The 16483-nt window shown below is 36.5% G+C and overlaps 2 protein-coding genes and 1 long non-coding RNA gene across 6 annotated transcripts in view; 2 read left to right on the forward strand and 1 right to left on the reverse strand.

The window, feature by feature from the left end:
- Nucleotides 1-9276, reverse strand: part of LOC126867664 (uncharacterized) — a 44924-nt gene extending 35648 nt beyond the window's left edge. For all 4 annotated transcript variants that reach the window (XM_050622450.1, XM_050622452.1, XM_050622451.1 and 1 more), the window contains exon 1: nucleotides 8694-9276. In XM_050622450.1, coding sequence (XP_050478407.1) covers nucleotides 8694-9123 — 430 coding nt within the window. In that variant the 5' untranslated portion in view covers nucleotides 9124-9276. The remainder of the gene's footprint in view (nucleotides 1-8693) is intronic.
- Nucleotides 6617-8114, forward strand: LOC126867676 (uncharacterized). Its single transcript, XR_007690374.1, has 2 exons — nucleotides 6617-6997; nucleotides 7377-8114. It is a non-coding gene; the product is annotated as an uncharacterized LOC126867676 (long non-coding RNA).
- A 257-nt stretch (nucleotides 9277-9533) lies between the features above and the next one.
- Nucleotides 9534-16349, forward strand: LOC126867668 (kynurenine 3-monooxygenase). The gene is made up of 11 exons (XM_050622464.1): nucleotides 9534-11101; nucleotides 11226-11295; nucleotides 11691-11878; nucleotides 11995-12043; nucleotides 13513-13600; nucleotides 13670-13841; nucleotides 14121-14372; nucleotides 14975-15061; nucleotides 15197-15337; nucleotides 15677-15838; nucleotides 15930-16349. The coding sequence occupies exons 1-11, from the start codon at nucleotides 11051-11053 to the stop codon at nucleotides 16026-16028; spliced, it is 1359 nt and encodes a 452-aa protein (XP_050478421.1). The 5' UTR covers nucleotides 9534-11050; the 3' UTR covers nucleotides 16029-16349.
- The last annotated feature ends 134 nt before the right edge of the window (nucleotides 16350-16483 follow it).

Consider the following 16483-nt stretch of genomic DNA (forward strand, 5'->3'; position numbering starts at 1 on the left):
ATGATCAAAATCTAACTTATAATTCTCTTCCCTGCTGTTTTATTTATTTCTTAGGGGTAAAAAGCCCATTGGCTATCTTCAATTATCTATACGTATGTCGATTAAATGTCCTTTCCTTTGGGGGATGATTGATTTTTTACCTTTAGATCTGTCACTTTTTCAACTTTAGATGTTTAGCTAGATTGCTCAGATTATTTGTCAATTAGGTCAGCTATTGTATTTCTTATTCGCCAAAGAATTATAAAAATTCTACACAATGATATTTTGTATCGTTTCTCCAAATAAAAAGTGTCGAAATTTTTAACTAACTTAGATTACACATTTTTGTTTTCTTCTCTTTAGCGAGAGGATCAATTTTCCGGTCACTTCTTTCTTCGTCCACCGCGGGATTAAAAAAATGTTACACGATAATATCTACATCTTGATTAAATATGTTCCTTGAATACAATATTCTAGTAAATTCCTGCCACTTTATTTCCTATTTTCACGAAAGAGAGAATAGTCGTACAGGTGAAAATATTACTTCAACCGTCTCGCGCTGCCAAATGACGCGGAAGAGGAAGATCATCGAAGCACCGTCATGTAAAACAATTTTAGATCCTAGTCGAATCTTCGAAAGATGCTCCACGTTCCTTCCTAGCGATCTTTGCGCGATATTCGGCCTTGAAAACGATGACCTAGCCTCAGCGGCCGTAAATCGCGCGGAGTTACAATTCTCACGTTTCTCTTAATCGTAAATCCATTAAACTAACAGAACGTTACCACGAGCGAAAATTTCCAGATTCCTCGTGCAATCTCGAGGTTAATGAGAGTGAAATTCGAGACGACAGTCGAATCGGTTGCACGCGGCTGAGAAAACAGAACAGTTTATTAGTGGAACGAAAGCTATAGCAAAGCCATTTTCTTCAGCGAACAGTGTTTCTAAGCCAATGTTACCTGTTTCTAGTCCGACCTTTCCTCCTTCATTCGATGGATTCCTACTAAATCATCGATGAATCGCGAGATTTCATACCATTTGCACATAAATCACGATTTACGTGGTTCTAACGTTTATTTATAAAATGGTACCTTGTCGAAGAGTTTCGGAGGAGGATCAAAGGGTAATTGTTCCGTGTTAATGACGCGACAGAAACGATCGACATGATTGGACAAGGAATCTTCTCCTTAATTGACGGGGCGGAAAGAGCTCGTCTTTCAGGAAGCTCGAAACGAGGCAGTGCGGCTGGAAATATCTCTTCCAGTGCACTTGTCTTCTGACACGCGTCTGATCTTTCATAATCGTTTCTACTCGCCTCGAAACCCTTTTCGCTTGTTAGATACATCCGTTGGTAAAAATCGCGTGTTTTTAATACGATGTTTTCATCTTACGCGAAATAACTTCTTTATTAGATTATTATTATTAGGTTATATGACGCTTATTTGTTAACATCACTCTACCATAGAGTACTTCATCAAAGAACTCGTAACAACCTCTACCAAAGAACCTAAACAATTTTACTACATTAAACACCAAAAAGTAAACGTAATATAAAAGGTCCGGACGAAATCTGCGCAGAAAGGATAGGAAATAATGATACCTTGTACAAGAATAAATCAGAAGTATCGTTTTGCAACGGAGTAGAAAGAAAGTTTAGTATGCAAGAGTGGCACGTAAACCTCATGATTTTATGAAACGTAATTATGTTTGACACGAGCAACGAATAGAATACCGACTTAATAGACTGTGCAAAAAAACAACTATAAATAGACAACTATAATTACACTGTGAATGTTTATGCGAATCGATATTTTTACGTGCTTCTATTTTAGAGAAGTAAATTCTAATCAGCGATCTGTTTTACCTGTTACATGCAACAACGAGCATTCTACAATACTTGAGATATTTTGTGTATTTTTACGCATTTTTGCATCATCGCAACATTTCAATCTCCTACAAATGTATAAAAATGCACAGTGGACCTGTAACCCAAATCAACTCTGTCGAAGCAAAACTCGAAAAACGGAAACAGAAAATTCAGTTTTCTATCGAAAAATTTCGAAATACGATCTCTCGCTCTCCCTTTCTTCTTTATCTTGTCAAATTTAACGAAATAATCAGAAGAAAAAGCGGCGTGCACGTGGCAAAGAAGCCGCGAGAACACGGCGGCTGGAAATAGGCCCGCATCTCGAGCTCGTCGTCCGGGTCTTCACGGCGACTCTGTTAAAAAAGTCTCGCCCCTTATCCCCCATCCTAACCATGTTATCCCTCGAACCAATTAAGATTTTCGTCTACCTGGAGGTGGTTCCAGTTGCACGATCTCAACACTGTTGACTCGAGGACGATCTTGGTTGTGGGGTGGTCGAGGACGGTATGTTTTCAGTCGAGACGATAGTGATAGGCTTGGCGGCAAGCGCTAAAATAACTCGAACGTGTGCTAAAAGTGGCGGCTACCGGAGCGCCGGCCTTGCTACGGTAAGCTTCGGGAGAGGTGTCGCTCTTCCTTCCCTACCGATCGACCAGAACCCCGGCCAATGGAGTTTTCTATAAAAGTTCACCGAATAAATAATTACGCGTCCACGTCACGAGAAAAATAAAGAAAAAAGAAAGAAAAAAGAAGAGGGAGAGTGCGGGAGAGATTTTGTGATGTTCGAGAGACTATTTTTACAGGAGGCTAACAGAGGCGAGGATGAGCCGCAACGAAACGTTCCTCCTCGACTTCGCGCCGGTGTATTTTCAGAGTAACTCCGTTACGTCATGAAAACGACGTCGAAGATAGTCGAGGAAAAAGCCAAAGAAGCCCCGTTTTTCAGATGGAAGAGAAATAATCGGGTTTAGGCTTGGATTCTTTCGGTTGTGCTTCTTTTTCTACTTAATTGGTGGAATTTGCTTTCTGGCTGGGGTATGTCTTGCTGCGTTTCTCATAGTTGCGATTTGGTCGAACTTGATAAAGCAAAGGGGTTAATACAATTGTTATGATATTCTTCAAAGTGAAATGCTTTTTCACTTATCAAAATTTTCTGTCATTTCGAATATTTTACAGATATAGCTCGTCCTAATTGCATGGGACACTTTATATATATCTTTCCTAGCAAAAGAGTTGATAAATCTTATCCGTTAAATTGTATACTTTATCGCAGTTCTACAATTAAAAACTGCTGTTTTATCTGATTTCGCATGATCATTCGCTGTTGGCAAAGAGCGATAGCAATCGTCCGAGATATTTCGACGTGAATCGTTGCTGTTGGTTATTTTGTTCGTCTTTTAGCGTGTTAGCTATTACGTCAGGAGGTATTATGAAAACGTGATTCAGGGGAGAGTCTCGAGAAGAACGCGACATACGTGAGAGACGTGACACACGAGTATACACTAAGAACAGGTTGTCAAGAGGCGAAGAGGAGGATAACCAGTGACCTCCTGCCTTCGAAAGGCTTTAACCCTTGTTAGACCAGGTGACAGTTTATCTTTATATGTGCCACTTCGTCATGCTCCACTTTACCATTTTACCAGCCAGCGCCTTTCAATCTTTGTCTCTTTTCTTCTAATGTTCTTCGTCTGAGCTTCTCGATCTTGAATGTGAAAATAGCGATAAAAAATAAAGCAAGATGATTCGAGGTAAATTACTAAAATTAATCGTAGAACTGGGAGTTTCTTTAGAACGTCGATCTTGCATAGCTGTTACACCACGTCATAGAACCAGTGTTACCGGTGTATTAACTACATTTTAGTTCCTAATTTGTTGGATTTATTTTTTAAGAAATATATGATATTTTAGAAAATTTAGTTTTCTTTTTATAAGAAATTACAATTTGTTCCTCAAAGTTCCGTTTATAGCGGACAGATTAAGCTTATGGAGCAAAGAACACTTGTCCTGAATTTATAATGAGAGCTTTGACTTATAATTTGACTGATTAATCATTTCTAATTACTCGATTCCTTCAGAGAGATGAATAATTCTCTAAACTTAAACTCAACGTTTACGCATCTTCTTTAAATATCTCGTCTGTCAATGTTAATTAAATTGTCATACTCCATGTTACAACGAATTGTCTTGCAATTACATACGTGAAAAAGCTCCTTGACCCGACGATTTTCATCGTCTCGTCGTTGAATTATGAGCACGATGTACGCGAGTTCTATCGATTGAATTAAACGAACGGCTGGCAACACATCTTGATATGTCGCGATCGCCACCCGTTCACATTTGTGTGCGTCACGACACTGTGAGTCAGTGGCCGGCGTATCTCTTGCATTGGAGCAACAAAATCACAGCCAGACCAATTTCATAAACTCCCATCGGCTTTCGCCTCAGCCGTAACACTATCTTTCATTCAATTTCTCGTACAAGGTTAATCCATTTACCATTCACTTCCGCTTTCGTGCCATAACTGTCTAACAAGCGATGGTTAATAGATTGTTATTTCTATCTTTCCATTTTTCAGTTAATTAATCACACATTATGTCATCATGTACCTTATCATATTTGCTATAAAGTTCTTCCTGTTTTCAAATTTATTTTGACATGTGCACACCTATATGAATGTAATAGTTTCTTTGAAACATCATAAAGAAACTCTATCAAATATTTTTCTGTTTTCAGAATTATCATAATATACATAGGAGTATAGTATTCTCTTTAAAACGTCATAAAACTTTATGGTCATCCACGCAATGTGCCAGCTATTTTCATATACTCTGTTTATATCCTACGTTTCAATGCTTCGATACAGGCTTCGCGTATTGTACCGAGGTAACCCTGGCTTCTATATTTACGCGTTTAACTACGATTTTAAATGATTCTGTGATTAATGCATTCGTTAAACTTCCATTGCACCGAGCCACCTTGCAAGCGTCTAAATTTACGTTCTCGTACTGTGGACGGAGTATCAATGAAAGATTCTGCGGTTGTCCTCGAACCAAGTGTCAAAATCGATACGTTCATCGTCTAATCGTTACATCAGTTTCATCCACGTGAAAAGATCCACTGGATGCCGCATTGGAAATTTTATGTAAACGTTTTACCTTGCGTTTCGTGTTATATAGAAAGTGCAAACGATTTTGTTTGTTCATGTTCTGATAAACGTTCTATTGTGCCAGCTTCTGTTCCCAGCTTCTATATTTACATGCTGTATCCAAAAATTTTGTAGGATCAACAATTCGTTCGGCGCCTGTTGGGTACATTTTATCCTCACAGATAAATAAGTCAGCGTGTGAAGTCAAAATTATTTGCATAGCAGAGGATGTAACGAAGATCTATGAAATCATAGGATGAGAAGAATTTTCCGATACTTTAAATTTAGAAATATATATATAGAGTTAAGATTCTGAGATAACAAAATAGTAAGGGTATTTGTAAATTTACACTTTTACGGATTTTCACAGAGTTAGAAAATAATTGGCAAAAAATTCGCAAAAGAACAGATCAAAGTTACGACATAAAAATTGTGTCCTATCGAATAATCATTTTACTACGGTAAGAATTTTTGAATATACATAAGATAACCTTCTGATGTCAAAACATGCGAGAATTATAATTCGTTTTTCTACTATTATAAGTCGTAATTCTTCAAGATCCTCTTACGATTTTATTATTTTTAGAGCCTTGACGATTTATAAATAAAATATATATATATATTTCTAGATAGAAAAATATTAGAAAATTCTTTCCTGTTTTATTGTCTTATACATTTTCGTCAACCTATATATTTCGACCGCGGGAATAATTTTCTGATTCACAGCAAAAATTCTTCCGTTGTTTTGACATTTGTTTTGTTAAAAATAACAAAGAATGACGTAATCACGAAACGGCGAATGATGGAAAAACAATAACGTACAGTTTGATAGAGAATTATTATTAAAGTCACATTATTTCAATTGCAGACGCAGACGCTTGCGAAGATTCGCGTTTACCTCGAGACGGCTTGTCCTACTGAGTCGACTCCACTTGGCAAAGGGAGAGAATTTAATACTTGTTAATTGTCATGCGAATGCAATCCGCGTGAATAACGTGTATATTACCTCCTATATATAATTGTACACTCCATCAACGTCGTTCTCCTAAATTGAAATTCGAGACCAAAAGAAAACATCGAATTTATCTATTTATTTTCTTGAAAATCTATCTATCATCGAACTTATGAAAAATCTCCTTGAAAGGAAACCACTGAATTTATGTACAATCGTCTTCTTCGAAAATCTATTTCATCCATTGTTAACCCCTTGCGAAGAATTTTACGTAAAAATAATATTAAACGAAACGTTAATATTACTTTGCAAATTACTTATTACGACAAACTGATTCTTTAAATATTGATTTTGATTATGTCGAATACTATGATCTATCAACAACCCCAACGCACTCGCACGATGAAGTCGAAAACTTGAAACGAAGACTTTTCATTCGGAAAGAAACAAACAAGAGTATAAATATTTCTAAATTTATTTGTGCAATAACGTTCCTCAATTTTCTACTTTTTATCGGTAAAAATAACGTAAGAAACAATTTTGCGGATTATTAGCGTTGCTGTAATGGAGGCAGCAAAATGGATTCAGCAACGGGTTGGATCGTCAGGAATGGCATGATCGTCAGGAATGGCATGATCGTTCATTCTGGAGATTCGTCGAGGACAAAAGGTAAAGAAGATGGTCGAGACCAACGATTTCAACGAGAAACAGAGGCGTCAATCTCCTGCCGAGAGATTTATTTATAACGCGTGAACGCGCGTCCCCGCCTTGGTACATTAAACCGTGCACGTATTGACGTCTCACTTGTCGTCTTTTGCACGCAAAACGATCTCAATGACGAATCGCGTGTTGCAGTTCTGGCTTTCATCGACACCCACTACGGCACCGCCACGGATTATGTAATTCGAAGATGAAGAAGAAGAACAAGAATAAGAAGAAGATGAAGAGGACGAAGAACGTGGAAGGGTGGAACAGGCGTCTTGCAGCCAAGAAAATTTTACAAATATTCGTGCGATGGTCTGATAAATTCCATCAATCTTCAAAAATACGCTGTTGGTCAAGTATCTGGCATTTAAATGTAATAATTGATAGAAGAAGTCAGTTTAGAATTTTCATATGTTATAGATGTCTTCAAATAATAATCTACGAAAGTAAAGGAAATTTCTATTGATTGATTGATTTACTGTCTAATTGATAACAAAGACAGTTGAAAATTCGTAGAAGTTGATTCCAAATTGTGTTCATTGAATTTCGAAATATTATTATCACTATAGAGCAATTATTTGTGTGTCACGTGATCTCACTGTCACGTTAAATATCTCGGACATTTCTAACCCAATTTCTGAGAATAAAATATCTACGTTAAGCACGTAGTTTCTTAATTTAGTATAATCTTTTCTCGAAGAATTTCGATTCCAACCCAGATTTCTTTTAGAGGAGCGAAAAAGTTGGAAGGCGATGGAGGAGGATCGAGAGCCAGCTTCGCCTTAGAGTCGCTGAACCGAGAGGAATGCAAGAGTGAAAATGGAGAGTGAAATAGAGAAGGGAAGAGAAAGGGGGATGGAGCATACAGCACGAGGTACCCCGAAGAATTTGCTGGCTGTACCAGAAGCAAAAGGGCTGAGGCTATAAACGGGTTATGTAAGATTGAGTAGCTGCCACGTGTCGGCGGACGTCGCATTGCTTCTGTACTTCCTGAGTTCACTTTCGCAATCGACAAACCTAATGCCTTTCCAAAAGTCTGGAACGTCGAAATCTTCCAATTTTCAAAGTCTGTAATCCGTCATTCTTCTTTAAATAGTTTTTGAAAATGAATGGAACATCGTTGAAAATATTGTTCACTGGCAACTATGATCTTCGAGGATTATATAGCCAGTAGAATTGCTTAAATCTTTTCAATGTTAATTAATCTGGTGATATTTCATCTATATTCTATCTTAATTAAAAGAGATTAAATGACTATAGTTTAGGAACTAAATGACGAAGCTGATCAGTTTAGCCTGCTTGTGACTAAAGTAATAAAGAGTGGAGGGTGTTATAGCACGATAAGATACTTGAGGGTTAAGTTTGAAGTAGTATTTTATTCTCATTAATTCTGTTGAGACTGTTCATGAATTATTGATGGCGTGTATGAGGTAACACGTGTTCATAGTGAAATATATTCTAGTCTATATTGTGTTTGAAATACTTTAAACGTCTCTTTAACAACGCAACATTCTACATAATCGTAAAATATAGAATAAGATTTCTCACAAATGTTTACACCCACAAATGTATGAATCACAAATAGAGAACCGTAACTATAGAACCTAAATATCAGCCTAAAATACCGGAGCTAAAAGACAGGACCTAAATACAAGAAATTAACCATCGACCTAGTATTCAGAACTACATCTTTTCAAAACTCCAACAAACACCCTCCAATTATCGAAGTCAGAACTACTAAAAGTTCCGTAAAACCTCAACAAGCATCTACAAGACAAATCCTCAGAATCAATTATTTTACGATTCCAGAAACTAAGAAAACATCGCTAGAACGAAGGAGGGACAGCAATCATCGTCATCGTCTTGCTCCACCCTCTTGCCAAAGCAGAGAATCCAAGTCGCTCCACGAAACTTCTGTCGTTGGAAAATGGCAATTCAAACTAAATTGGAACCAAATTAGAATGAAATTGGCACGAAATTTCTTATTAGAAAAGAATACCAATCAAAACGAAAACATCCACAGTCCCAGGATGAGAGGAACACTTACACCAATACACGGCAACAAAGTCCTTCTCGTTGAGGAGTCGCTCGAGCTGTTTGGCATTAACTTCCTCGATGACAGGCTCGGCGTCCTTGTGGCTACCCTTGGACCGAGGCTCGTCCGGTTTCGTCCTCGCGACGGCGTCCACGGTGCCTAGGAGGGCGCATAACACCGCGAAAACACCGAGAAGGACGATCGTCTTCGCGTATCCCGTCGGCATCGTCGTTGGCCCGTAGGTAGTATTCCTCCTTCGTCTCCGCCAGCACCACCACCACCGGCCGAACCGTACCGTCGAAACGTCGTTCGCCGTCGACATCGCCGCACTGACTGGCACACCGGCTATTTTTGATTTTTCGGACAGCGCCGCAGAGCAAACCGACGACGACGACGACGACGACGACGGGCACGCCACGTTCGTCGCCGTTTTCAGCTTCATCGCGCTACCCCCTGGCGCGACCGGCCAGGAGCACCTCGAATCTCTGCTATGAGCCAGCGAGAATCTTTTCGCGCGTCTATTTCTTTATTATGGTTTACGTTTCTGTTTGGGCTTTGGGCTTGTTGCGTTCCACTGGGTCAGGGTTTTCCCTTTTTATTCTTCGCGTTGAGATGGTCTTTTAAGGATTTTTCTTTTCTTCTGCGTTGAGGTAATTTAGTAGTGTGGCAAGAACTTTTATTCTTGCAGTTTTATGTACAATTATGTGCAAGTGATACAAGGTTAGATTATGCGAGACTTGGCCGACGGATGTCGACCGAGTGAGACTATGCGCGGAACTCGGGTTGATTATTGGCCTATCCTCGGAGTCTCTGTCCAGTTGGTCCACAAGGGAGCGCATCGAAGCAGAGAACTTTTCCGTCCGATTAGCTGTCCACGCAAAGGAGCGGTTGGCCAGAGCAGAAAACAAAAGGAATAGGGGTAATCGTGAAGGAAAAGATTGGTCAAAGTGGATTTGCACTTCCACTTATACCGATTCTTACGTATGCGTTTTAGTTTATGAGTAAGTTTATGTCTATTGTTCTCGTGTAACATGTATGTTTTTTTTTGATTATGTATAAGTTCTATGGTTATTATTCTACCATATAGTATAAATGGAAATCAACGTAAAGTCGGAATGCAAGCAGAAAAAAAAGTTTGTATCAATCAGCGAGTGGGTATGTTCAAGGGAATTGTAACCTGCGATCAATCATAATGGACCGCGCACTCGGTCAAAGCTTATGTTATTATAACTACGCTATACCGTATACTATATAAAATGTAGCCTACTATAGCAGGACTTTTCTTCCTTCTTCGATTTCGGATAATTTCTTTGGATTTTTCTTTTTCCTTGCGTTGGGATAATTTCTTAAGATTCTTAAGAGTTTTCTTTTTTCTGGAATGATTTTTTAGAATTCTTCGTTCTTTTTCTATTGGAATAATTTCTTATTTTTCTTTCTTCAGTTTTATAGGAAATTATTGGGTGGGTTTTTGGTCTCCTTGGTTTGAGTGATCTATAATGATTCTTCTTTCCTTTTGCGTTCGAAGTTCCTACGATGATCTGGCTTATCTTCTTCATCGAATAAGTCTCCGTTTCTTTCCTTTTTCTCTTACGTTGGGAGATTCTGCGAAAGATTTTAAAAAGACATTTGAGAATTTCTGTGTTTCGTGATTTAACTCCGCTACGTATATAAAACCATAGTATCTCGGTTGAATAGATACGCGAAGGTCAGATTGAACCAACTAGTTCCCACTGAGAACGGTGTCAGAATTCAAGTCGTATTAAAATATGATCTCCTGATAATCCATTAATACCTCTGAATGCATTTAACGAAGAGAAAGAGGACATAACAATCTATAAAATAATCTATACGATAAACGTATGAAATACAAGAATTATGAAATACAAGACAACGAGATCTTTAAATTTTAAAGGTATTACAAGAGAAAGATATTAGAGCGATATAAATATCGATATAAAGATATCTTCAGATATACACACCTGCTTTTAATCATACCTTCGCAAAATACATTGGCGAAGATCAAAGTTTCTTGTATCTTATCTCTTCCAAAGATACACTTCAAGACACCATTTTTCCGCTAACAAGTTATTTTAAACTCTCAAATATTTCCCAAAATTCAGAAACTTAAAAATTGTCTCTGATAAAGATCTACTCTGATCCACGGTAAGTCTGATCGATCCTTGCACCTTCTACACCTCCGAAAAAAAGTTGCGTTTCTCCCAAAATTCTTGGAATTGTCGAAAATTCACAACGATATCTGAGATTAGTATTACGTAGCTCGCCATGTACGCTAGTAAATGTGTACGGTAAGACGAGGATCTTGCTAGGACAGGTAGTTGGTCAGCGGCTTCGGTGCAGAACGGTATACCATGGCGGCCACCAATCGAAAGTCGCGAATCGCCATCGTCGGGGGTGGTTTGGTACGTGTTTTGACGTTCGAAAATAATTTTTTTGCGAAAGAAATAATATTTCGAAAAGCTTTTACTAGATATTTCAAAGATAGCTCGTGCGGAAAATTGATATAGTGAGTCTTTGATCTTTTAGGTTGGTTCTCTGGCAGCTTGCTATTTCGCAAAAAGAGGCCATTCTGTGAACATTTACGAGTATCGCGCAGGTGAACTTCTTAAGAATTTTCACTATTTATATATACATATATATTCTGTTGTGTCTTCTTTTTAATTTTAAATTAGCATATAACTTGCTTTTTTATGTATTTAAGATAATTTCCGATTTTCTTTTACTTTACAAAGATTGTTTAATAACTTTCAATTCTAAACGTATATTTCTCACAATTACGATGCTTTCGAGAAGCTTTTTGTATTTTCCTTCTTGTTATTCAATGTTCGGTTGCTGTGATAGAAGTGACTTCGGAGCATTAAAATCCCTTCATATTCTTCCATACGCGTATTCACTTTTACGATAAATAAATATCGCGTGTTTGCTATTTTTTTTTGTTTTTTAGAAAGATAATAGAGATGCAAAGATTAAAATTCGCTTGTCATCATTTAGACACCAGAGTGGAGTATTCTCGAGGCCAGAGCATTGACTTGGCTGTGTCGATCAGAGGGAGGGAAGCTTTAAGGGCAGTTGGTCTTGAAGAGGCAGTGATCAGTCATGGCATTGCTATGCATGGTAGAATGATCCACAACAAGGATGGTACCCTGAAGGACATACCTTACGATATTGTAAACGGAAATGTGAGCAATTTTTTTAGAACTTCTACTCTTCTATGAAAGTTTCTATGTATAATATTTAAAAGGCAATAGTCACTTTTGAATGTTTCTGACACCTTCACTCTCTCTCTCCTTTGCAGTGCATTTACTCAGTCAGCAGACGACGCTTAAACATAGTTCTATTAAATGGTAAGTAAATATTCAGAAATTCATTGACGTACATCCTTCTCTCTCAAATAATTAGATAAAGATAATAACTAATATTTATTGAAACAATCCAGATAAGTACCAACTAATTAGGAACTTCGCTCGTTATTTCTCAATTTTGTGATAAGAAAAAGCTGCTTAAAACAAAAAACAAGACGTAACAAGATAAGTATAATAAAAAATGTGAGAAAGTTCTAGCTTTCTTTTCGTAATATTATACAATCATAAAGATGGTTTAGCAATTGCGTTTGAAAATGATCGTCACGGATTACTAATCAGCTGATGTGTAGACTTCTTGAGAACCGATTAATCGGATAGTCGGCAAATCAGTCAAAACTCTAATCTAAATTTAACCAAAAGATTTTGTAGGATCGATCGTTTTGATAAAAATCGGATCTTGATTTAAAAGAATCGCGAACGAACACTAGATGCTCTTATGTTGAAAGAAAAATGACTGGATATCCGATAACGCGGCGGTGCGTGAAGCCACAAGAATTCGAGCGTGTCAAGTTTCTTGCTACTACTAGCTCGTGCCTCTTACGATCTTCTGCGTAAAACGCCCCAGTGCCATTTTAATCTGATATGTACATGAATACGTATGAAACTTTCCATACAAGATAATGTCTACGCATTCTATTCTTTATTCCGTACAGCTTTAAATTAATCGACGAGGCATTAGACCTTTTCTATTCAGCATTTTTATCTTATTTTGGTTTGCACAAGCACCTTTAAATCTTCTACCATCTGTTGTCAAAGATCCTGTAGGTTTAAGTAGCTTTGTGATTACTTTCCCAAAAGATATGCCTTTTTTAAACAATATTTTCTACTAATATTTACAGGCAGGATTTTGAAGTATTTAATTTCTTGTGATGGAAACAATGTTTTCTAAAAATTAAAAGAAGTTATAATGAAATGATAAAGCAGATTTCTGAACGAGCCGAGTTGAGTCGGACATTCGAGCTATGGCTTCATATACAGGGTGGTTGGTAACTGGTGGTAAGAAGTCGAAAATATAGAATAAAAATTTTTCTTTTTAATTTTTCCATCGAGACAACGATCTACAGTGAAATCCGTTATAACGCACCGCACGCGTACCGAGCGAAAATTCAAAGTCGATTTTCTCGGAAACAAAGCCTCAAACGAAAAATTTTTATTCTATATTCTCGACTTCTTTTTCCGCGTACAATCACCCCCTTTCTGCTTGTATCGCCAGTTACCAACCACCCTGTATTTTTTACTGGATTTTCATTAAAATGTTAAGATGTAGAATATATCGCTACGAAATTTTTGAATTTAATGAACATGATAGGAATTCTTTTTATTCGATTTGATAAAGAATAGAAAATGATGTTAAATTTTCTACAAATCAAACATTTCAAAACTCGATACTTAATTATCCTTTATTCATTCTTTCTTCGTTTTTTTTTTTTTAATTTTACCTCGTCGAACAGCTGCCGATAAATACCCAGAAGTGAATCTTTTCTTCAACAAGAAAGTGGTGGATGCGGATTTAGATAATGGGAAGCTGAAGATACTAGAGTAAGAATATCTTCATAAAATAATTTAGAAAATTATTTTGCGTTACGTATAGCTCGTTGAATTTTGTAGCACGAAGACTCAAAAAACAGAAGAGGTAAAGGCGGATTTGATAATCGGCGCCGATGGTGCTTACTCGACTATCAGAAGAGTAATGGCGAAGAGGCCGCTGTTCAACTTTAGTCAAACATACATTGAACATGGTTACGTCGAATTATTCGTCCCCATTGGGAAAAATAACGAGGTAACTGCAATTTTTCTTTTCCACAATTTTTTTACACATCTCAATCAATTTCCCCTATATGCGATTTTACTTAATCGAATTTAAATTGGAGAACGGATTTTTAATCCTGAAGAGAATTGAAAAATATTGCTTGGAAATTTCCATACTATTAGATTTCTAATTTTCGATACCATGTACAATAATTTAAAAAGAAAAGAAACGAATAAATAGAATAGATACGAGTCATTTGACATTGTTCACGAAACCTCGAAAATATGAAAATCTCGCTTGGATTGCAAGTTTGCGATGAGTGGTCAGCATTTTCATATTTGGCCACGGGGACAATTCATGATGATAGCCTTGCCTAATGACGACCATACATTCACTGGTGACATATTCGCCCCTTTCTCGACGTTGGACAAGTTGAAGACGCCGCAGGATCTCTTGAAGTTCTTCGAAGAGCAATTTCCGGACCTACTGCAATTAATTGGAAGGGAGAAGATAGTTAAGGATTATTTCGACAAGGAACCAAAGACATTGATTACTATTAAGGTGAGTCTGGGTGGATTTGTTGTTAATTGGAAAGGAGGCGTTAGTTGAGATGATTTTTATCTTATTAAGGTACGTTTCAAAGCTTTGGATTGTTTCGTTATATTTAAGATATTGAAATGGAAAATTACGCAAGATTATATATTTTTAATACTCCAGTTCCAATAATTTATCCAGTCTCTTCTTTGCGATTCGAATTAGTCATTTGGACTATTTCAGACAAAATCGGAATAAATAAAATAAATGTATGGAATTGATTAAATAATAACATCCAGTGTGTGCATGGAATAGTATTCCATTCGAGTATCGTTGCTGTTAGACTGGAAACGTTTATTCATTTATATCTATGATAAGTATGAAATTAATAAATAAGTAAGAAACATGACAAGCTATATAAAGATGAGCAAAGGTATAAAAATTACAAAGGATAAAATATGTATTACCACATTTTGAAGATAAGATATATTTTTATCCAAGTTAAATACGCATGAGTATTGGTAGTCGAATTATGATTAATCAAGTACATACGTACTTGGAATGATAACCATCTATTTAGTCTTAATTAAATTTATCTTATCTTTCTATTTTTTGTAAACACGCTGTAGTGCAAACCATATCACGTTGGAAAAACGCTTCTCGTTGGGGATGCTGCTCACGCCATGGTGCCTTTCTACGCCCAAGGAATGAACACGGTTAGTTTCATTCGATTTCACGTCTATTTAGCTTCATAAAAGATATCTTCCATAATCTTGGTCCTGTTACTTAAATAACCATCGTTATTAATGGTCTCACGAGTCTTTTTATAAATTATTTTCTTACTTTGCCAGGGTTTCGAGGATATTTTATTACTGGATGAGTTAATGGAACGCTACGATTCAGATTTCAGTTTGATTCTTCCAAAGTTCACGGAACTTCGATGCGAGGACGCACATGCTAGTTCCGATCTTGCCATATACAATTATATCGAGGTATTTTTCTCGTATTGAAATGCTATCGAAGTGAAAAATAATTTTTACCTCCTACAGTGATTCTCTTTTTTCTGAAATTCTTAATTATCATACGAATGTTTATTTCATGCAGTAAAGCTTCGAGGCTTAATGAAGGAAATAGAATTTTTTAATTGATTAAGGTCGATTTTAATAATGCAAAGTGTATGTGTTTTTTTAGTTTCGAATAATGTCAGTTACGGTAGAAGTAGCAAGATTTAAAGGATTTAACGGAGAAAAGGAAATTTGTTAATTGATTAAAGTTGATTTCAACGATATCAAATATTATAAAGATTAAGTACAGGTGTAAAAAATTTTCAGATGAGAGATCTGGTAACGAGGAAATCGTTCCTTCTTCGAAAAAGATTAGACACGTTCCTGTATAGACAAATTCCAAATACATGGATACCACTTTATAATACGGTTCACTTTTCAAGGATGAAGTTTCGCGACTGCGTCGCGAACAAGGAATGGCAAGACAAGGTGAAATGTTAATAAAAATATCAAGGAGATATATAACAGTTGTAAATATTGTTAAAAATATATATGCGAAGAAAGAATTATATTTTTATAGATCGTACGCAGGGCTGGCTGGTGTACACTGTTCTTGATTTTTGGAATACTGGCGGCTCCTGTAGTTGACGCATTTGCAAGAAAGAGCATTTCCTATTGAATACAAATAAATAAAGTGTACCATTACCTGGATGTAGAAGTGTGTCCATTGCTTTTGCAATAAGATATTATCGTTTAATATTATGGCGATCCTTTCAAAAGGGTCCTTAGAAAATGAATTATACGTTTAAGTTCCATACAAATTTTAATTCTTCTGCTATCTTTTTTATTACAGAGGATTAATTAATTATTTATATATTTGGTTTATTTGTAAATGTCTATTTGTAAATTTGGTTTAACATTTTCACTTATTACCATTTTTTTCTGTACTAATAAATATTAATTACGAAATATATAAGCTAAAAATGATACATTCAATACTCTCTAATCAAATTCTTCATACAATTCTTCACTAAAATTTCTAGAAAATATTTAATAGATAATATTATTAAACCAATAAATATCCCCATAACAGTGTCTCCAAACACTAACTACATTCAAAGTATCACAAAATAC

The sequence above is a fragment of the Bombus huntii genome, chromosome 7, assembly GCF_024542735.1.
Source record: "Bombus huntii isolate Logan2020A chromosome 7, iyBomHunt1.1, whole genome shotgun sequence".
NCBI lineage: Eukaryota > Metazoa > Arthropoda > Insecta > Hymenoptera > Apidae > Bombus > Bombus huntii.